Genomic DNA, 21,650 nt, shown 5'->3' with positions numbered 1-21,650 from the left:
TCTCAAAGGCTATGCCGTGAATGCATATTAGGCAGCAATGGAGAGGGACCATTCCTGTTCTTGAGCCGGTTAGAGATATTGGAAGCGATGGCGGAGGCAGAGGACAGCTCCTCGGAGAGATACTGCTTGGAGAGGTGGGGACGTGGCGTTAATTGATGGGGCAGCTTCGGCCCAGGAGCTGTGACCTCTCGCTGCCGGAAAGATTCAGGAATGCCGCCTGGGATTCAAAAGCAGCCACAGTGCCCACGTGCACCGTGCCAAAAAAGGACGGATTCCTCATTGGAGTTTTAATTTGAGCCAAGACACAAAGGAAGGGGCGTTGTTCCAAACGAAGCAGCTCTTTTGCAATATGGACATTAACTCATTTCAATTTCTGGCTGAATATTAAATCATTGGGTTGTTTTTCGGGCTATGTGGCCATGTTCTAGAGCAGTGTTTCTCAACCTGGGGGTCGGGACCCCTGGAGGGGTCGCGAGGGGTTGTCAGAGGGGTTGCCAAAGACCATCAGAAAACACAGTATTTTCTGTTGGTCATGGGTGTTCTGTGTGGGAAGTTTAGCCCAATTCTATCATTGGTGGGGTTTAGAATGCTTTTTGATTGTGGGTGAACTATAAATCCCAGCAAATTACAACTCCCAAATATCAAGGCCTATTTTCCCCAAACTCCACCAGTGTTCACATTTAGCATACTGAGTATTTGTGCCAAGTTTGGTCCAGATATAGTGCTCTCTGTAGGTGAACTACAACTCCCAAACTCAAGGTCAAATGCCCACCAAACTCTTCCAGTGTTTTCTGTTGGTCGTGGGCATTCTGTGTGCCAGGTTTGGTTCAATTCCATCGTTGGTGGAGTTCAGAATACTATTTGATTGTAGGTGAACCATGAATCCCAACAACTACAATTCCCAAATTATGTTTCATAACAGGAACAAAATTACAGTTATGAAGTAGCAAAAAAATAATAATGTTATGGTTGGGGGTCACCACAACATGAGGAACTGTATTAAGGGGTCATGGCATTAGGAGGGTTGAGAAACACTGTTCTAGAGCCATTCTCTCCTGATGTTTCACCTGCATCTATAGCAAGCATCCTCAGAGGTAATGAAATTAAATCATTTTCAATTGCAGGATCCACAATCCACTAAGTTGGCATAATATGGTAGTTTGACTGGACTATGATTCTGGACTATGACTATGATTGGACTATGATTCTGGAGTCCAGAGTTCGAATCCCTTCTTGTCCTTCTCCTCCTTCTTTTCCCTTTCCTTCTCCTCCTCCTCTGCATCAAAAGGAGTCTAGTCTCTAGAGTGAGGGAAGTCATGGTGCCTCTCCATTCTGTTTCGGTTAGACCTCACCTGGAATACTGTGACCAATTCTGGGCTCCACTGTTCAAAAGAGATATTGACAAGTGGAAAGTGTCCAGAAGACAAATGATCAAAGGTCTGGAGACCATGCCCTATGAGGAACATCTTAAAGAACTGGGCCTGTGTAGCCTTCAGAAGAGAAGGTTGGGAGGAGACATGATAGCCATATATAAATATGTGAAAGGGTGCCATAAGGAAGAGGGAGCAGGCTTGTTTTCTCCTGCCATGAACACTAGGACTAGGAGCAATGAGTTCAAAAGACAGGAAAGGAGACTCCACCTGAACATTTGGATGAACTTTCTAATTGTACAAGTTGTTCAACAGTGGAACTCTCTGCATCACAGTGTGGTGGAAGCTTCTTCCTTGGAAACTTTTAAACAAAGGCTGGATGTATTGTCGAAGGCTTTCATGGCTGGACTCACTGGGTTGTTGTAGGGTTTTTTGGGTTATATGGCCATGTTCTCCTGATGTTTCGCCCGTATCTATGGCAAGCATCCTCAGAGGTAGCGAGGCTGTATGACCATACAACTTCATACTATTGCTCAGCCTCAACGTTCTTGTCATTGGAGTATACGTGTGTCCGTCCCCCCTTCGTGGGAAAGCTCGATTTCACAATCCCCATTTTAATGAGCCCCATCCACAAACCTGCTTCTCCTTTTATCTCACCCGTGTTTTTAATTAGTTTTTAATCATTTTCTCACACATATAGCCGCCCATTGTCACTGTGACTGTGTTTGTTGTAATCTTATATGGTTAATGTATTCATATGTTTTATGTAATTATGATGTTGTTCTTGTTGCATGTGTTTTTGGTTTTATTTTGCTGTAATTTGTTGATTGTGCTTGGCCTCATGTAAGCCTGCCCCAAAGTCCCCATTGGGGAGATGGTGGCGGGGTATAAATAAAGATTATTATTATTATTATTATTATTATTATTATTATTATTATTATTATTATTATCTGTCAGGGATACTTTGAGTGCTTTTTCTGCATGGCAGGGGGTTGAACTAAATGGCCCATGTCGTCTCTTCCAACTCTTATGATTCTATAATTCTATTATTCTTCCTCCGCCTTCTCCTCCTTCTCCATCTCCTTCTTCTTCTCCTCCCCTTCTTCTCTCTTTCTTTTCCATCTCCTTCTTCACCAACTCCTCCTCGTCATCTTTCTTCTGCTTCTGCTTCTCCTCCTCCTTCTCCATCTCCTTCTTCACCAACTCCTCCTCTTTCTGCTCCTGCTTCTCCTTCTCCTTCTCTCTTTCTGCTCCTGCTTCTCCTTCCTCTCCTCCTTCTCCTCTCTTTCTTCTCCATCTCCTTCTTCACCATCTCCTCTTTCTGTTTCTACTTCTCCTCCTCCTTCTCCATCTCCTTCTTCACTGACTCCTCTTTCTGCTTCTGCTTCTCCTCCTTCTCCATCTCTTTCTTCACCGACTCCTCCTCTTTCTGCTTCTGCTTCTCCTCCTTCTCCATCTCCTCCTCTTTCTGCTCCTGCTTCTCCTTCTCCTTTTCCTCTCTTTCTTCTCCATCTTCTTCACCAACTCCTCCTTTTTCTGTTCTGCTTCTTCTCCTCCTCCTTCTCCATCTCCTTCTTCACCAACTCCTCCTCTTTCTGCTTCTGCTTCTCCTCCTTCTCCATCCCCTTTTTCACCAACTCCTCCTCTTTCTACTCCTGCTTCTTCTCCTCCTTCTCCTCTCTTCCTTCTCCATCTCCTTCTTCACCAACTCCTCCTCTTTCTGCTCCTGCTTCTCTTCCTTCTTCTCCTTCTCCTCTCTTTCTTCTCCATCTCCTTCTTCACCAACTCCTCCTCTTTTGCTTCTGCTTCTCCTCCTCCTTCTCCATCTTCTCCATCTCCTTCACCAACTCCTCCTCTTTCTGCTCCTGCTTCTCCTCCTCCTCCTCCTCCTTCTCCATCTTCTTCATCTTTTTCTTCACCAACTCCTCCTCTTTCTGCTTCTGCTTCTCCTCCTCATCCTCCATCTTCTCCATCTCCTTCTTCTTTCTGCTTCTGCTTCTCCTCCCTCTCCATCTCCTTCCTCTTCTCCATCTCCTTCTCCTAATCTTACTCTTCCCTTTTCTCCTTCTTCTTTTCCTTCTCCTCCTCCTCCTTCTCCTTCTCCTTCCTTCTTGGACACTCATTGGGCGTCCTTAACCAAACACATTCTCTCAGCCTCGGCAGGTGCATCTACATTGTAGAATGAATGTAACCTAACCCTACTTGAACTTCCATGGCTCAACATTATGGAGTTTGTCGAGGCTCCAGCACTCTGTGGCAGAGAGGGCACAAGACCTTGTAAAGCTACAACTCCTTGGACTCGTGCATGTTCAAATGGTGCCACACTGCACTCTTTCCACTGTGTGGATGCACCCAGAGAGAGGTGATAGCAAACCTTTCTTGAACCAATCTTGCCAAATAATAGGGTTCTGGAAGGAAACCCTAGCCTTGCCTCAACCTAGCAGCCTCCAGATGTGCTGAATGACATCTTCCATCTGTTTGTTTCCACCTTTCACGCATTTTCCTAATGGGTCTCTCTGCTTCCCCAGGCCCTGATGTCCTTGTTTGTCCTCTCCTCCAAAGACGGATGGGTCAACATCATGTACGACGGATTGGATGCCGTGGGCGTGGATCAGCAGGTAGAAGCAAAGACTCCAACTCTTTCATTAGAGAGGCATTGGAGTGCCCGTTTGCCAGTTCCCCGTGGCTGCTGGTTCCCGCTGCTTTCCTGGGTTGCTTTGGGGGCCTTTAAGTGTGTTTTTTCCACCCACTTTTGACTTGGGGAGTCACAAATATGGGGGCCATATGCAGCGCAAACTGTCCCCATCCATGGATTTGGGTAGGGTTGATGGAACCACCTGATTCTTATCCTATGGTGTCTCTTCTCTTCCTCTTCCCCTTCCTTTCTCCCTTCCTTCCTTTTTACTATTCGTGGGACCAAATTACCTACTTTCCTTCCTTTCGTCTTTCTTTTCTCCTTAAAAAACACTTTTTATGAAATGCTTTTTTTCTTCTTCTTTCTGTCTTTCTTTTCATTTTTCCTTCCTTCCTTTCTTTTTACTGATTCTGGAACACCTTTCTTTCCCTCCTCCGTACTTTTTTACTTTCGTTTTCACTTCGCCTTTTCCTTCCTGCTTTCTCTCCCTCCTTTTTTTCTCTCTTCCTTTCCCTTCTCCTTTCTTCCTTTCCTCCCACATTTTTTCTTCCTTTCCCTTTGCTTTGCTTCACTTCCCTTACTTCTCCTTCTCTTCCTCTTCTTTCCTCCTGGCTTCCATCCCTTCCTTTCCTCCTTTCACTTTCACTCTCTCTTTTGCCTTCTCTCTGACTCACTTCTTCTTCCTTTCCCTTCCTCACTCTTTTCTTCTTTTTTCTTCTCTTTCTCTCTCCCTGGCTTCTTCTTCCCTCCTTCCCTTTTCCTTTCTCTCTTCCTTCCTTCCTCTTCCTCTTTCATTCTTTCTCCTTCTCTTCTTCCATCCTGCATTCCTCCCTTCTCCTTCCTTCTTTCTATCCTTTCTTCCCTCCTTCCTTTTGCTTTATCGCCCTCTTTTTCTTTCTCCCCCTCTCCTTCCTTTCTTTCTTCCTCCCTTCATGTTTCCTTCTCTTCTTTCCCTTCCCTTACTCTCCCTCCTCTTTCCCTCCTTTCCTCTCTTTATTCTTTCTCTTTCTCCTTCTTTCCTTCTTTATTTTCTTATTTCCTTCCTTCCATCATGCGTTTTTTCTTCCTTTTCTTCCCTTCCCTCCCCTCTCTTTCTTTTTCTTTCTCCCTCCCCCTTCCACTTCCCTTTCTCCCCTTCCTTTATTCTTCTCTCTCCCCCCCCTTCCTTCCTTCCTTCCTTCCTTCCTTCCTTCCTTCCTTTCTTCCTTCCTTCATTTCTGGCTTCTTCCTTCCCTTCCTTTTCTCCTCTCCCCTCCCCTCCCCTGCTCTCCCTTCCCTTTCTTCCCTTTCTCTCTTTCAATTCCTATTTCTCTTTCCCTACCTCTTCCTCTTCCCCTTCCCCCCTTCCTCTCTCTCCCTCTCCTTCCTTCCTTCCTTCATTTCTGGCTTCTTCCTTCCCTTCCTTTTCTCCTCTCCCCTCCCCTCCCCTCCCCTGCTCTCTCTTCCCTTCCTTCTCTTTCTCTCTTTCAATTCCTATTTCTCTTTCCCTACCTCTTCCTCTTCCCCTTCCCCCCTCCCTCTCTCTCCCTCTCCTTCCTTCCTTCCTTCCTTCATTTGTGACTTCTTCCCTTCCTTCTCTCCCCTCCCCTCCCCTCCCCTGCTCTCCCTTCCCTTCCTTCTCTTTCTCTCTTTCAATTCCTATTTCTCTTTCCCTACCTCTTCCCTTTCCCCTCTTCCTCTCTCTCCCTCTCCTTCCTTCCCTCCTTCCCTGCTGCAGCCCAGCCAGAACCACAACCCATGGATGCTGCTCTACTTCATCTCCTTCCTGCTGATCGTCAGCTTCTTCGTGCTGAACATGTTTGTGGGGGTGGTGGTGGAGAACTTCCACAAGTGCCGGCAGCACCAGGAGGCGGAGGAGGCCCGGCGCCGGGAGGAGAAGCGCCTGCGGAGGCTGGAGAAGAAGCGCCGGAGTAAGGCGATAGACCTGTCCGGTCGGTAGACAGCGGTACACAGCACCCTCCCTCTCAGCCTTGCCTGCGGCCACAGCCAGACTGGGCCCTTGCCGTTTCCGCCTTCCGAGGCTTCCTTTTTTGGCTTGCTTCGGTTTGACCATCAGGAGAGCAGAAGACCTCTTTTCATTTCCTTTTTTTCTTCCATCTTTGAGCGGTGCTTTAAGGGTCAGAGAGGAACCCCAACTTCCCTCCCCATCAATTCTCGATAGGCATTCATTCATAGTAGGCCCTCCATATTGGGCATTGGGCTTTCCCAAAAGTTGAAAAGTCATGAATTAAAAATATGCTATTTTTCATACTTCTCTAGGAAGTTGTAGACCTTCCAGTGCAACTCTGTGGTCAGCTTTAACAGGATGTTGCCCAAATAATCACATTGGGAAACCCAGATATGCTTCGTAGGTCTTCCAGTAGACCATAGAACCACAATGAGAGACTGCCCTAAGAATCCAGGTCATATCTAGAATCTAGGAATCCTCCAACAAAACCATGTGACAAATTTCTGTAGAATATTGACCATAGTATCACCCTGGAGGACTTACAAATGCCTGGAGAAGTATTCTCTGTAAGAATCTCTAGGTTCTCCAATATGACTCTATGGTCAACTTGGTAGAACATTTATAGAGGACTTCCAGTAGAGGACCTACTAATGTCTGGAGAAGTATTCTCCTTAAGAATCTCTAGGTTCTCCAATACAACTCTACGATCAACTTGGGAGAACATTGACTATAGGGGACTTCCAGTGGAGGACCTACAAATGCCCAGAGAAGTATTCTCCTTAAGAATCTCAAGGTTCTCCATTGTGACTCTATGGTCAACTTGGTAGGACATTGACTATAGGGGACTTCCAGTGGAGGACCCACTAATGCCTGGAGAAGTATTCTCCATAAAAATCTCTAGGTTCTCCAATATGACTCTATGGTCAACTTGGTAGTGATTATATGGGACTACCAGTAGATGACCTACTAATGCCTGGAGAAGTATTCTCCTTAAGAATCTCTAGGTTCTCCAATGTGACTCTATGGTCAACTTGGTAGGACATTGACTATAGGGAACTTCCAGTGGAGGACCTACAAATGCTTGGAGAAGTATTCTCCTTAAGAATCTCTAGGTTCTCCAGTGCAACTCTATAATCAACTTGGTAGAACATTGACTATAGGGGACTACCAGTAGAGGACCTACTAATAACTGGAGAAGTATTCTCCTTAAGAATCTCTAGGTTCGCCAATGCATTTCTATGGTCAACTTGGTAGAACAGTGACTATAGGGGACTTCCAGTAGAGGACCTACTAATGCCTGGAGAAGAATTCTCCTTAAGAATCTCTAGGTTCTCCAGTGCAACTCTATGATCAACTTGGTAGAACATTGACTATAGGGGACTTCCGGTGGAGGATCTACAAATGCCCAGAGAAGTATTCTCCATAAGAATCTCGTAAGTTCTCCAATGTGACTCTATGGTCAACTTGGTAGGACATTGACTAGAGGGGACTTCCAGTGGAGGACCTACAAATGCCTGGAGAAGTATTCTCCTTAAGAATCTCTAGGCTCTCCAATGCAACTCTATGGTCAACTTGGTAGGACATTGACTGTAAGACACTTCCAGTGGAGGACCTACAAATGCCTAGATGACCAATTCTGAGAGAGAGCATAGTGACTAGATCCTCGAATAATCAACTCTGAAAGCTAAACCCACCAATATGGAGGTCTGACTATATTTGCATATATTATTTCATTATGAATGGCCAAAAATGGACATCCCTAAACCTTTAATGGTCTCCCCAAATGCTAGATGGTTTATTATCGGAATATTATTTATTCCTCATCTGGTCCTCTGGGACTTAAAGCATCACTAACATTTTTAAAGGCGCGATGATGGGCCGATTATTATTATTATTATTATTATTATTATTATTACATTTTTTTGGTAGGGACAATTGGAGGGGCCATTGTTTTCTTAGAGTCTTGGCGCATGGGTCCGCCGCATGCTATTAAGATGCATGAGGGCAAATAGGGGTGGGAAACAGCACCCCCTAGTGGCCGGGGTCCATTGGAAGAGATGCAGTTTCGGCTACTCCGGAGGCAACTTCCATTAAAATAAAATAACAGACCCACCTGGCTTTCAGGCAAATTAGGAGATGTGAGAACCAAGCAAGATTCCACACACACACACACACACACACACACACACACACATACATATATATATATATATATATATATATATATATATATATATATTCTGGCTGTAACCATGCACCAAACCAAAATAAATAAACAATAGGGATCTGGAAGGTAAAAAAAGGCTGAAGAAAGGTGGTGTTCGTGATATTTAGCTAATGCTTTTAAATGAAGAAGTAATGCTGAGTATTTTAACAGTGTGGTGAGAAAGGAAATTATTATTATTATTATTATATCCCATTATTATATCAATTTTTGAGCCCCCAGTGGCACAGACACACACACACATATATAAACTTCTGAGCTGCTGAACTTGCTTACTGAAAGGTAGCAGGTTCGAATCCAGGGAGCGGGGTGAGCTCCCGCTGTTAGCCCCAGCTTCTACCAACCTACCAGTTCGAAAAGATGCAAATGTGAGTAGATCAATAGGTACCGTTTCAGCAGGAAAGTAAGGGCGCTCCATGCAGTCATGCTGGCCACATGACCTTGGAGGTGTCTATGGACAACGCCAGCTTTTCAGCTTAGAAATGAAGATGAACATCACTACCACCACCCACCCACCTACCCAGAGTTGGACACAACTAGACTTAATGTCATGGGAAAACCTTTACCTTTAACCTATATCCCATTTTCCTCTTCTAAAGGAGACCCAAAGTGTGTCACATGATGCAATTATTATACTTGGATACCCTGGCTCCCTTTTATGGAATCTGGGGATTTATAGTTTGGGGAGGTGTTTAGGATGCTCTGGCTGAGAGCTCTAGTTCATTCAAGTGGACTAGACAAAAGGGAATTTCATGGAGGATGTAGAGATCTATAGTGGGAAATTCCATTGTGGGAAATGTGAAGTCTTTCAGCAAACTACAAATCCCAGGATGCCATTGGAGTAGTGCTAGAATTGTGCTGCAAGTGGCAATTGCGTTTGGAGAGGGGACTGTGTTTCCCAAATCCCCAAGGAAGCATTGCAAGCACCAGTTGTGGCGCATGTCAGCGGAACAGCGATTCCGCTTGGGTTTTCCTCTCAAACTTTATCCAAAACCTGGAACGGATTGATTTCTCCACTGGCATGGCTGTTTGGGAAGGAAGCATATAGGGCAGGCTGTTTGGCCCTTGGATAAATAGGGGTTCAATGAGATGGAAACCTACTGGGGGACCTCAGGCAAGTTGCACACTCTCAGCCCCACAAAGCACCATAATGGGGTCACCATAAATGGGAATAACTTCAAGATCCAGAACAACAAGCCAAACTGTTCCTTTTCCTTCAAAATGTTTCCCCGACTTGCAGCTGAAGCTGACCGTAAGTGCTTTCCTCAGCCTTTTCCTTTGTGCAAATCCGTGAGAAGCCTGTTTTGCTCCCGGGGGAACGACACTCTGAAAGCAGCTGGAAGAGAAGTTCAGGAGGGCAGTGCTTTCCCAAGAGAGGTCTCCCCAACAAAAGGGCATTTCGATTTCCATCAGATAGAGCTCCATCTTCGGTCCCATCCTTCCCATTGCAGTTCTAAGATCATTCTCAGATCCCCAGCCTTCCTCCGTCTTGGAAATAGAATGATTTCTTCTCCTTCCACTCCGTCTTTCACTCTCCAAGAGGCCAGAGGCCATAGATGGTCAATCCATCCCTTTATTTCCCCAGAGGGAGACCAAAGGCAGGCAGTAACATCCCATGTTTGGTCAGTTTCTTCCCAATGGAATTCTTCCTCTCAGCTGAAGATATCTTGAGTATTTATAATGGGAAGCTCTGTTTTGCTGTAGGTTGGCAGATAGCTGAGGCTGCAAAGATTACAGTTAGGGTCCTTCCGCACTACATTATTGTAGTGCTATGAATTCACCCTATCCATTCATCTGTCCAGCCATCTATTCATCCATCCTTCCATTATCCATCCATCAGTTCATCCATTAGCCATCTATTCATCCATCCATGTATTCCTCTATCCATCTATCTGTTAACCATCAATCCATCCATTTATACATACATCCATCCATCTATCCATTACCAATCAATTCATCCATCTATCCATCCATTCATCCAATATCCATCTATTCATCCATCCACATTCCATCCATCTATCCATCCATTCATCCATTATCTATCTTTTCATCCATCCATCTATCTTTTACCAATCAATTCATCCATCTATTCGTCCATTATCCATCTATTCATCCATCCATCTATCCATCCATTCATTCATTCATGCATCTATCCATTATCATCAATCATTCATCTATCCATCTATTCATCCATTATCCATCTATTCATCCATCCATCTAGCCATTACCATCAATCTATTCATCTGTCCATCTATTCATCCACTATCCATCTATTCATCCATCCATCTACCTATCTTTTACCAATCAATTCATCCATCTATTCATCCATTATCCACCTATTCATCCATCCATCTATCCATCCATTCATCCATGCATATATCCATTATCATCAATCCATTCATCTATCCATCTATTCATCCATCCATCTAGCCATTACCATAAATCCATTCATCTGTCCATCTATTCATCCATCTATCCATCCATTTATCCATTATCCGTCTATTAATCCATCCATCTATCTATTATCGTCAATCCATTCATCTATCCATCTATTCATCCATCCATCACCCATCAATTCATCCATCCATTCATTATCCATCTATTCATCCATCCATCTAACCATTCATCAGTTCATCCATCCATCTATCTACTATTCATCAATCTATTAATCTATCCATCTGACGTCCATCTATTCATCCATCCACATTCCATCCATCCATCTATCCATCCCTTCTTCTGTTATCTATCTGTTCATCTATCCATCTGACATCCATCTATTCATCCATCCACATTCCATCCATCCATCTATCCCTCCATTCTTCTGTTATCTATCTATTCATCTGTCCTTATTCCATCTATCAATCCATTATGAGTTCATTGTATCCTATGAAAATTTATGAGTTTGTAGGAGGCACTAGAACTCCCTCTGGCTGCTAAGTCTAGAGTGTAAATCCCATCATTCTTTAGGATGGTGGTTAAAGTGGAATCACAGCGCTATAATTGTGCAGTACGGAAGATGCCCTAGAGTACAGTCATTGAATCAGGAGGATTTTGCAACCAAATACACACTGGGAAATCCATCCATTGCTTCTCTGGGTTGCATTTGCAGCAATGGAGTAGTGGCTTGAGATTTGACCTCCTGGAAAACCAGAGTTCAGCTTTAGAAACTCACTTTAAGTGACCTTGGGTGAGGGACACTCTCTCAGCCTCAGGGCAAGGCAAAGGTAAGCCCCTCCTGGACACATCTTTCCAAGACCTAGACCCAAACAAGGAGACAAAAGTGGACAGACCTTGGTTGCCCACTACTCTACTCCCTGGTTGGTTTTTGCATTTATAACCTTGCCATCCCACCGGATAGGGATGCCAAATCCCACTTCAGAAATGACCATCTTCTCCATCAGAAAGTCTGTGGGTGGAATGGTTTGTCAAGGGAGAAGAAATGGCTGTCAGACTCAGAAAGATAGGAAGGGTGCCCGCCGTGCTCTGTTTTCCTTGTAGGAGAGCTGTGGTTTGTCTGTGTGCTTTTGTTTGTATGCAGGTGCATATGTCTCCATGGCACAAACCATGTCTATGGTTTGCCCCCAAAAATCAGCTCCAGCTTCTCATATGGGGACATGAGAGAAGCCTCCCACAAGGATGATAAAAACATCAAATCGCCAATTCTCTCACACCAGAAGTGACTTGCAGTTTCTCATGTCACTCCTGACTCCCCAAAAATGAGCCCTGCAACATTTGGCATTTTGGTGAGGAAGGGAGAGGATGGAGATAGGAATTACGATGATGGAAAAGGGTTGAAAGAGTCGGTCAACATTTTTGGAAACATGATTCCAACTCTAAAGAATGAGAATTGGAAAGATCAACCAAGACTGAACCACTTGGAGGTTGCTTTCTTCTTGGTTAGAGATCTTCACCCAAGAGGAGCCATGTTTGCTCACCTTTCCTGCCCATAAAAAAGCCATTGAAGCCAATGGCACCAATGGGTTGCTGTGAGTTTTCTGGGCTGTATGGCCATGTTCCAGAAGCATTCTCTCTTGACGTTTCACCCACATCTATGGCAGACATCCTCAGAGGTTGTGAGGTCTATTAGAAACGAGGCAAGTGGGGTTTATATATCTGTGGAATTATGTCCAGGGTGGAAGAAAGAACCCCACTTGCAGAGTTTCCAACAGACCTCACAACCTCTGAGGATGCCTGCCATAGATGTGGGAGAAACATCAGGAGAGAATGCTTCTGGAACAAGGCCATACAGCCCAGAAAACTCACCGTGGTGCTGATGTGAATTGCAGCAATGCACCACAGCCCACGATGCAAGATGTCTCCCAATGCACAACTAAAGTGGTTCTGGGAGCAGTTGTCCCCCAAATGAACTTCTCCAAGCTTTGGTGGAATGTACTTTGCTCTTGGTTGCATATATGTTCATGTCCTCTCTGTGCAATCCATGCAACACAACATATGGGATGAGTAGTTTAGGTGCAAAGTAGTATCCGTTCATGTGCAAAAGCAGTGACCGTAGTAGTCAAGTGTCCACCATGTGTGGAGTCCTACATGTTTCAAGTTGTGGCACACAAAGGGAAAGAGGGGGTCATCTAGCATATGCGCACACAGCCCATAGTCCTGATGTGTCTTATCCGTGCCTTTGTCAAACCACACACGCATTGACTTCAATGGCCTTGTGCCATGTTTCCATGCAAGAGTGGAATTAAATTCAGTTTTCCCCGAACTGCGCAAACAACCTCCACCCTGTGCATTGTCCTCCTTTCCTGGTGCATGAGTCGCATCTCTTCTAATGGACGTTGTGGGGAAATAGCATGATTTGTGTGTTGCATGTGACTTTCAAAGCCGTTGTGGTGCTGGTGTTTGTGTCCGTAAGGTGTCCTTCTCCTCAGTATCTCCAAATCCTTTCTGAAGGCATCTGGAGAGGTTCCCTCATCCTGCTTTCGTCTCCATGCTTAGTATGTCAGATGCTTCCAAACCCCAGTCCATACCAATAGCCTGGAGGACAGAAATAGAGACAGGATAGATAGATAGATAGATAGATAGATAGATAGATAGATAGATAGATAGATAGATGATAGATAGATAGATAGATAGATAGATAGATAGATGATAGATAGATAAAGAAAGAGAAATGAGAGAGAAAGAGATAGCGCAAAATGATTGGATAGATGGGTGCGTGGTTGGAGATGATCTTGGAGAAGATTGAGAAAGAATGGCTAATGATAGAACAGGAGAGAGAGAAAGAGAGAGAGAGAGAGAGAGAGATGGCAGAGAAAGAGACAGAATGGATAGAGATAGGACAGACTAGAGAGAAATACATCAGAAAAACTAGATGGATGGGTTTATGGATGGATAGATGACTGAGAAAGAGACAGAGTAGATAGAAATGGATAGATGATGATGTAGATAAATAGGCAGAGAGATATAGAGAGATAGATAGATGTTGTTTATATTTTTATACCCTGCTTTTTCTCTCTACAAAAGAGTAGTACTCCACTACTATTTAGTAGTAGCTGCTACTACTACTAAATAATAAATAGATGATAGGCAAGAGAGAGAGAGAAACAGATAGTAGATAGATAATAGGAGTGTGTGGACGAAACAAGATAGATAGATGTTGATAGACAAGGAAACAAAATGGATAGAGGTAGATAGAACAGACAGAAGAAAGAGAAAGAGTAAACGGAGCGGATGATAGTTGAGAGAAAAAGATAGAGCAGATAGGAGAGAGAGAAGATAGATGGAGCACATGATAGGAGAGAGAAGGGAGAGGGATCAATAGAGCAATGGAAGAGGATAGATAGCTAGAGCATATGATAGAAGAGAGAGGAGAAGATAGATTAGATAGATAGATAGATAGATAGATAGATAGATAGATAGATAGAGCAGATGATGGAAGAGAGAAGAGAAACATATCAATAAATCAATAGAAGAGAGTAGATAGCTAGCTAGCTAGCTAGCTAGCTAGCTAGCTAGATAGATAGATAGATAGAGCAGATGGTAGAGAGTAGAAGATAGATAGATAGATAGATAGATAGATAGATAGATAGATAGACAGACAGATCCGATGATAGAAGAGAAAGAGAAAGATAGGATGGATGGGTGGATGGATGGATGGAGCAGATGATAGAAAAGAGAGAGAAGTCAGACAGACAGATAGATAGAGCTGATGATTTGGGAGAGAGATTAGAGATATATAAATAGATCAATAGAAGAGAGTAGATAGATAGTTAGATAGATAGAAGAGAAGAGAGAGAGAAGATAGATCATTAGAGAGAGAGAGAGAGCAGATGATAGGAGATAGAGGAAGATAGACAGATAGATAGAGACGATGATAGAAGAGAGAGAAAAGAATAAGATGGATGGATGGATAGAGCAATTGATAGAGAGTAGAAGATGAGAGAGAGAGAGAGAGAGAGAGAGAGGGCAGGTGGATATGAAAGAAATCAACAGACAGATCTGTAGAATTAGCTCAAAGATTGTGTGTCAACTCTGAGCAGATTTCCAGGGCTCTGATTCCAAAGGGCAGAAAAGAGCAGCGTTTGCTGTTTGTTTTCTCTCTCTGGAGGGCAGGCCTAAGAGGAACATGGAGTGACCCGGTCAGAAGGCATTGTGAAGATGTCCTTTTGCAGGCATCCAGGGAGGAGAGGAGAGAGAAGAGAATCCCTGCCGAGGTCCCAGCCGCTGTGTTTTCCTTGTGATCCGACAGTGATGGTTTCTGCCTGTACATTCTGATCCGTTTGCCTTTGGCCCCAGCCGAAGGGCTTGCCAAGAAAACTTTGGCTGGAAAGAAATATTTCAAAGGCCAAGGCTAAGGAATGGAGAATGAAAGGCGACTCTTATCTCGAGACCTATCTGTATTTTTCTTGTGCTTAGCCATAGAAACCTAGTGGGTGACCTTGGGTGAGTCACACTCTCTCAGCCCAAGGAAATGCCGTGATAGGGTCACCCCATTGGAGACGCATAGTGGCTCCATATATCATCCACATTTCTTCCTATCTTCCTTCCATATACAGTTTCGTACCTTTCTGAACCAGTTGCCAGAAAGGGACCTGCTAGATGACCACAAGGTACCCCCTTTGCAGCATGCATTGCCCCTTGAGTTTTGGGAGAGGCTCTTAACGACTGTGTCTTCACCCCCCTTTCTTCCCAGAAGCTCAGAGACGGCCATACTATGCCGACTACTCACCCGTCCGGAGGTACATCCACACGCTTTGCACCAGCCACTACCTGGACCTCTTCATCACCTTCATCATCGGCGTCAACGTCATCACCATGTCCATGGAGCACTTCAACCAACCCAAGGTACAGCCCTGGGTTCGATTCCCTCTTTATTAAATATGCAGTACTCTTGTCGGGGTTGCTGTGAGTTTTCCAAGCTGTGTGGCCATGTTCCTGAAGCATTCTCTCCTGACGTTTCACCTGCATTTATGGCAGGCATCCTCAGAGGTTGTGTACTCTTGATGAACCCACCTGAGCATAGTATATTCCTTGAGAAGACAGAAATGCTGGACCACTCTAACAACTAACATTTCAAACTACACAGAGAAGCCATTGAAACCCACAAGCATGTGGACAATTTCAACAGAAAGGGGAAAATCATGAAAATGAACAACATCTGGCTTCCAGTATTTTAAAAAACTCTAAAATCAGGACAGTAAATAAAGAACATCACTCAGAAAACAGGGGAATTCTAGATAGGAAACGGTCAGGGCCAGCTAACACCTCCCAACAAAGGATTCCCCCAAACAGGAAGCAGCCAGACTTTGAAGCTGCGAGGCTATTCAATGCTAATCAAGGTGGCCAGTTGCAACATTCACATTTGCCTCAAGTAGACAAGAATCATAGAATCCTAGAGTTGGAATAGACCTCATGGGCCATCCAGTCCAACCCCCTACCAAGAAGCAGGAATATTGCATTCAAAGCACTCCTGACAGATGGCCATCCAGCCTCTGTTTAAAAGCCTCCAAAGAAGGGGCCTCCACCAGACTCCGGGGCAGAGAGTTCCACTGCTGAACTGTTCTTTCTCCCACCCTGGACATCATTCCACAGATATATGCACCCCAATTGCCTAGTTTCCAACAGACCCCACAAACTCTGAGAATGCCTGCCATAGATGTGGGTGAAACATAAGGAGAGAATGCTTCTGGAACATGGCAATACAGCCCTAAAAACTCACAGCAAACCAGTGATTCTGGCCATGAAAGCCTTCTATCATACTTGAGATATCCTTTGTTTCTTTCCTTGCAGTCGCTGGACGAAGCCTTGAAGTACTGCAACTATGTCTTCACCATCGTGTTTGTGATCGAAGCCGTGCTGAAACTGGTCGCATTTGGGTTTCGGAGATTTTTCAAAGACAGGTGGGATGTGCAAAGACTTCAAAGATTTCTGCTCCATTCACAAAAATGGAGCTTTTGGGGCCATGAGATCCCTCTGGATCCCTCTGCCTTTCGTTCTGCAAACCGGCTCTTGGCTTCTTCCCCTTCTTTAGGTGGAACCAGCTGGACCTGGCCATCGTCCTCTTGTCCATCATGGGCATCACCTTGGAGGAGATCGAGATGAATGCAGCACTGCCCATCAACCCCACCATCATCCGCATCATGCGTGTGCTGCGCATCGCCAGGGGTGAGCCAGGGCAGGACTGGACAGAGGAAGGAAGGAAGGAAGGAAGGAAGGAAGGAAGGAAGGAAGGAAGGAAGGAAGGAGAAGGGCATAGGAGGAAGGAAAGAGAGGAAGGAGGGGGAGAGAAGGAAATAATTGAGAGAGGTGAAAGGAAAAAAGAGAGGGAGGGAGCAAAGAGTGAGAAGGGTGTAGGGGGGAGGGAAGAGAGAGAAAAAAAGAAAGAAGGAAAAAAGAAGGAAAGAAGGAAGGAGAGAGAAGAGTATAGGAGGGGGGAAGGGCAGAAGGAGGGAAAGGAAAGAAGGGAGTAGGGAAAGAAAAAAGGAAGGAGAGAGAAAAGAGTGTAAGAGGGAGGGAAGAAAGGAAAGAGAAAAGTAAAGAATGAGAGGAAAGGAGAAAGAAGATGAGGGAGGAAGGATGGATGGAAGGAAGGAAGGAAGGAAGGAAGGAAGGAAGGAAGGAAGAAGAAAGAAGGGCATAGGTGGGAGGTAAAAGAGAAAGAAAGAATAAGATAGAAGAGGCAAAGAAGGGAGGGAGGAAAGAAGGAAGGAAAGAAGGGCATAGGAGAGAGGGAAGGAGAGAAAGGAAAGGAAAGGAAGAGGAAAAGAAGAGAGAAAGAAAAGGTGAAAGAGAGAAAGGTGTAGGAGGAAGGGAAGGGAGGAAGGAGAAAGAAAATAATGAGAGGAGAGTAAAAAGAAGAGAGGACGGAAAGAAGGAGGGAGGAAAGAGAAGGGCACTGGTGGGAAGGAAAAGAGAGAAAAAGAAAGAATGAGAGAGAAGGAGGTAAAGGAGGGAGGGAGGGAAGAAAAAAAGAAAGAAAGAGAGAGCATAGGAGGGAGTGAAGGGCGGAAGGAGAGAAAGCAAAGGAAAGAAATAAAAGGGAAATGAGGGAGGAATGAGAAAAGGAAAGAATGAGAAAGGAGGAGAGAAAGAAGAAAAGGAAAGAAGGAATGAAAGAGAGAAGGAAGGAAGGAGAGGAAGAAAAGGAAAGAATGAGAGAAAGAAGAAAAGGAAAAAAGGAATGAAAGAGAGAAGGAAGGAAGGAAGGAAGGAAGGAAGGAAGGAAGGAAGGAGAGGAAGAAAAGGAAAGAATGAGAGAAAGAAGAAAAGGAAAGAAGGAATGAAAGAGAGAAGGGAGGAAGGAAGGAAGGAGAGGAAGAAAAGGAAAGAATGAGAGAAAGAAGAAAAGGAAAGAAGGAATGAAAGAGAGAAGGAAGGAAGGAATGAGAGGAAGAAAAGGAAAGAATGAGAGGAGGAAGGAAGGAAAGAGAGAAAGGAGGGAGGGAGAACAGAAAGAAAGGGAGACAAACAAGGGAGGGGTTTAAGGAAACAGAGATCTAACGAGGGTCAATGAAGAAATGGCAGAAGGAAGGAGATGGGAGAGCAAAGGACAAGGCAAGGGAAGAGGGTGTGCAAAACATGATTGGCAGGTGGTTTCTGACCCAAAGGACAACTGCCCATTGCCAGAATAAAGGGGCCCCATTCCTGGCAATCAGGGCTGCATCCTTTGGCCAACCAGCCACTTTTGCAGGCTTCAAGGTGTGCGGGGAGGTCCCTTGCACGGAAAGGAAGCTGCTCCCTGGTGTGGAGGGCTCTGTGGTGGTCTGATGGGGGCTTGTCTTTGCTTTGCAGTGCTGAAGCTGCTCAAAATGGCCACCGGGATGCGGGCCCTGCTGGACACCGTGGTCCAAGCCCTCCCTCAGGTAAGTCGGGGCCTCAGGTGAGCTGTTACTTTCAATGGAACAAAGAACACCTGCCTCTCGTAGGGAAAACCTCAAGTGGAGAAGCAATACCAAGAATACACTAGTGCACAGGCATGGGCAAACTTTGGCCCTCCGAAGTTTCGGACTTCTACAATTCCTAACAGCTTCAGGCCCTTTCCTTTTCGCCCTCAGCCACTTAAGAAAAGGAAAGGGCTTGAGGCTGGAATTATGGGAGTTGAAGTCCAGAACACCCAGAGGGTCAAAGTTTGTCCATCCCTACACTAGACCAAACTGTGTGTCAGGAGGAGGAGGAAGAGGCCCTCAAAGGGCATCCAGTCCAACCCCCCTCAGCCAGGCAGGAAGACACAGTCAAAGCCCTCCCAACAGACAGTCATTTGGCCTCAATTCAAACACCTCCAGACCCCACTGGAAGAGACCCCAAAGGACATTGAGATGAATACAGCACTGCCCATCAACCCCACCATTATCCGCATCCTGCGTGTGCTACGCATCGCCAGGGGTAGTCTCACCCTTTCAGCAAGGAAGAAAGGCACAGTCAAAGCCCTCCCAACAGACAGTCATCCAGCCTCAGTTCAAGCTCCTCCAGAGAAGGAGACTCCACTGGAAGAGACCCCCAAAAGACATCTAGTCTCACCCCTTCAGCCAGGCAGGAAGACACAGTCAAAGCCCTCCCAACAAATAGTCATCCAGCCTCAGTTCAAACACCTCCAGAGAAGGAGACTCCACTGGAAGAGACCCCCAAAAGACATCTAGTCTCACCCCTTCAGCCAGGCAGGAAGACACAGTCAAAGCCCTCCCAACAAATAGTCATCCAGCCTCAGTTCAAACACCTCCAGAGAAGGAGACTCCACTGGAAGAGACCCCCCAAAAGACATCTAGTCTCACCCCTTCAGCCAGGCAGGAAGACACAGTCAAAGCCCTCCCAACAAATAGTCATCCAGCCTCAGTTCAAACACCTCCAGAGAAGGAGACTCCACTGGAAGAGACCCCCAAAAGACATCTAGTCTCACCCCTTCAGCCAGGCAGGAAGACACAGTCAAAGCCCTCCCAACAAATAGTCATCCAGCCTCAGTTCAAACACCTCCAGAGAAGGAGACTCCACTGGAAGAGACCCCCCAAAAGACATCTAGTCTCACCCCTTCAGCCAGGCAGGAAGACACAGTCAAAGCCCTCCCAACAAATAGTCATCCAGCCTCAGTTCAAACACCTCCAGAGAAGGAGACTCCACTGGAAGAGACCCCCCAAAAGACATCTAGTCTCACCCCTTCAGCCAGGCAGGAAGACACAGTCAAAGCCCTCCCAACAAATAGTCATCCAGCCTCAGTTCAAACACCTCCAGAGAAGGAGACTCCACTGGAAGAGACCCCCCAAAAGACATCTAGTCTCACCCCTTCAGCCAGGCAGGAAGACACAGTCAAAGCCCTCCCAACAAATAGTCATCCAGCCTCAGTTCAAACACCTCCAGAGAAGGAGACTCCACTGGAAGAGACCCCCCAAAAGACATCTAGTCTCACCCCTTCAGCCAGGCAGGAAGACACAGTCAAAGCCCTCCCAACAAATAGTCATCCAGCCTCAGTTCAAACACCTCCAGAGAAGGAGACTCCACTGGAAGAGACCCCCCAAAAGACATCTAGTCTCACCCCTTCAGCCAGGCAGGAAGACACAGTCAAAGCCCTCCCAACAAATAGTCATCCAGCCTCAGTTCAAACACCTCCAGAGAAGGAGACTCCACTGGAAGAGACCCCCAAAAGACATCTAGTCTCACCCCTTCAGCCAGGCAGGAAGACACAGTCAAAGCCCTCCCAACAAATAGTCATCCAGCCTCAGTTCAAACACCTCCAGAGAAGGAGACTCCACTGGAAGAGACCCCCAAAAGACATCTAGTCTCACCCCTTCAGCCAGGCAGGAAGACACAGTCAAAGCCCTCCCAACAAATAGTCATCCAGCCTCAGTTCAAACACCTCCAGAGAAGGAGACTCCACTGGAAGAGACCCCCCAAAAGACATCTAGTCTCACCCCTTCAGCCAGGCAGGAAGACACAGTCAAAGCCCTCCCAACAAATAGTCATCCAGCCTCAGTTCAAACACCTCCAGAGAAGGAGACTCCACTGGAAGAGACCCCCAAAAGACATCTAGTCTCACCCCTTCAGCCAGGCAGGAAGACACAGTCAAAGCCCTCCCAACAAATAGTCATCCAGCCTCAGTTCAAACACCTCCAGAGAAGGAGGCTCCACTGGAAGAGACCCCCCAAAGGACATCTAGTCTCACCCCTTCAGCCAGGCAGGAAGGCACAGTCAAAGCCCTCCCAACAGACAGTCATCCAGCCTCAGTTCAAACACCTCCAGAGAAGTAGGCTCCACTGGAAGAGACCCCCAAAGGACATCTAGTCTCACCCCTTCAGCTAGGCAGGAAGGCACAGTTAAAGCCCTCCCAACAGACAGTCCAAACACCTCCAGAGAAGGAGACTCCACTGGAAGAGACCCCAAAGGACATCTAGTCTCACCTCTTCAGCCAGGCAGGAAGGCACAGTCAAAGCCCTCCCAACAGACAGTCATCCAGCCTCAGTTCAAGCTCCTCCAGAGAAGGAGACTCCACTGGAAAAGACCCCCAAAGGACATCTAGTCTCACCCCTTCAGTCAGGCAGGAAGACACAGTCAAAGTCCTCCCAACAGACAGTCATCCAGCCTCAGTTCAAACACCTCCAGAAAAGGAGACTCCACTGGAAAAGACCCCCAAAGGACATCTAGTCTCACCCCTTCAGCCAGGCAGGAAGACACAGTCAAAGCCCTCCCAACAGACAGTAATCCAGCCTCAGTTCAAACACCTCCAGAGAAGGAGACTCCACTGGAAGAGACCCCAAAAGGACATCTAGTCTCACCTCTTCAGCCAGACAGGAAGGCACAGTCAAAACCCTCCCAACAGACAGTCATCTAGCCTCAGTTCAAACTTCCTTCTGAACATGAGGAAGAACTTCCTGACTGTGAGAGCCATTAAGCCAGTGGTTCTCAACCTGGGGTCCCCAGATGTTTTTGGCCTACAACTCCCAGAAATCCCTGCCAGTTTACCAGCTGTTAGGATTTCTGGGAGTTGAAGGCCAAAAACATCTGGGGACCCCAGGTTGAGAACCACTGCAT

At 45.9% G+C, this 21,650-nt stretch overlaps 1 protein-coding gene across 5 annotated transcripts in view; it reads left to right on the top strand.

Moving 5' to 3' along the window:
• LOC137095167 (voltage-dependent T-type calcium channel subunit alpha-1H-like) overlaps positions 1 to 21,650 on the top strand; it is a 246,710-nt gene that overhangs the window by 205,308 nt on the left and 19,752 nt on the right. For 3 of the 5 annotated variants that reach the window (XM_067461514.1, XM_067461517.1, XM_067461513.1), the window contains exons 24-29: positions 3,899 to 3,988; positions 5,723 to 5,936; positions 15,328 to 15,479; positions 16,425 to 16,534; positions 16,666 to 16,799; positions 18,426 to 18,496. In XM_067461514.1, coding sequence (XP_067317615.1) covers positions 3,899 to 3,988; positions 5,723 to 5,936; positions 15,328 to 15,479; positions 16,425 to 16,534; positions 16,666 to 16,799; positions 18,426 to 18,496 — 771 coding nt within the window. The remainder of the gene's footprint in view (positions 1 to 3,898; positions 3,989 to 5,722; positions 5,937 to 15,327; positions 15,480 to 16,424; positions 16,535 to 16,665; positions 16,800 to 18,425; positions 18,497 to 21,650) is intronic. The other 2 variants (XM_067461516.1, XM_067461515.1) reach the window with 2 other exon arrangements.

The sequence above is a fragment of the Anolis sagrei genome, chromosome Y (assembly GCF_037176765.1).
Source record: "Anolis sagrei isolate rAnoSag1 chromosome Y, rAnoSag1.mat, whole genome shotgun sequence".
Classification (NCBI taxonomy): Eukaryota; Metazoa; Chordata; class Lepidosauria; order Squamata; family Dactyloidae; genus Anolis; species Anolis sagrei.
Note: the sequence above shows the minus strand (reverse complement) of the source record. Positions and strands in the feature narration are given on the sequence as shown.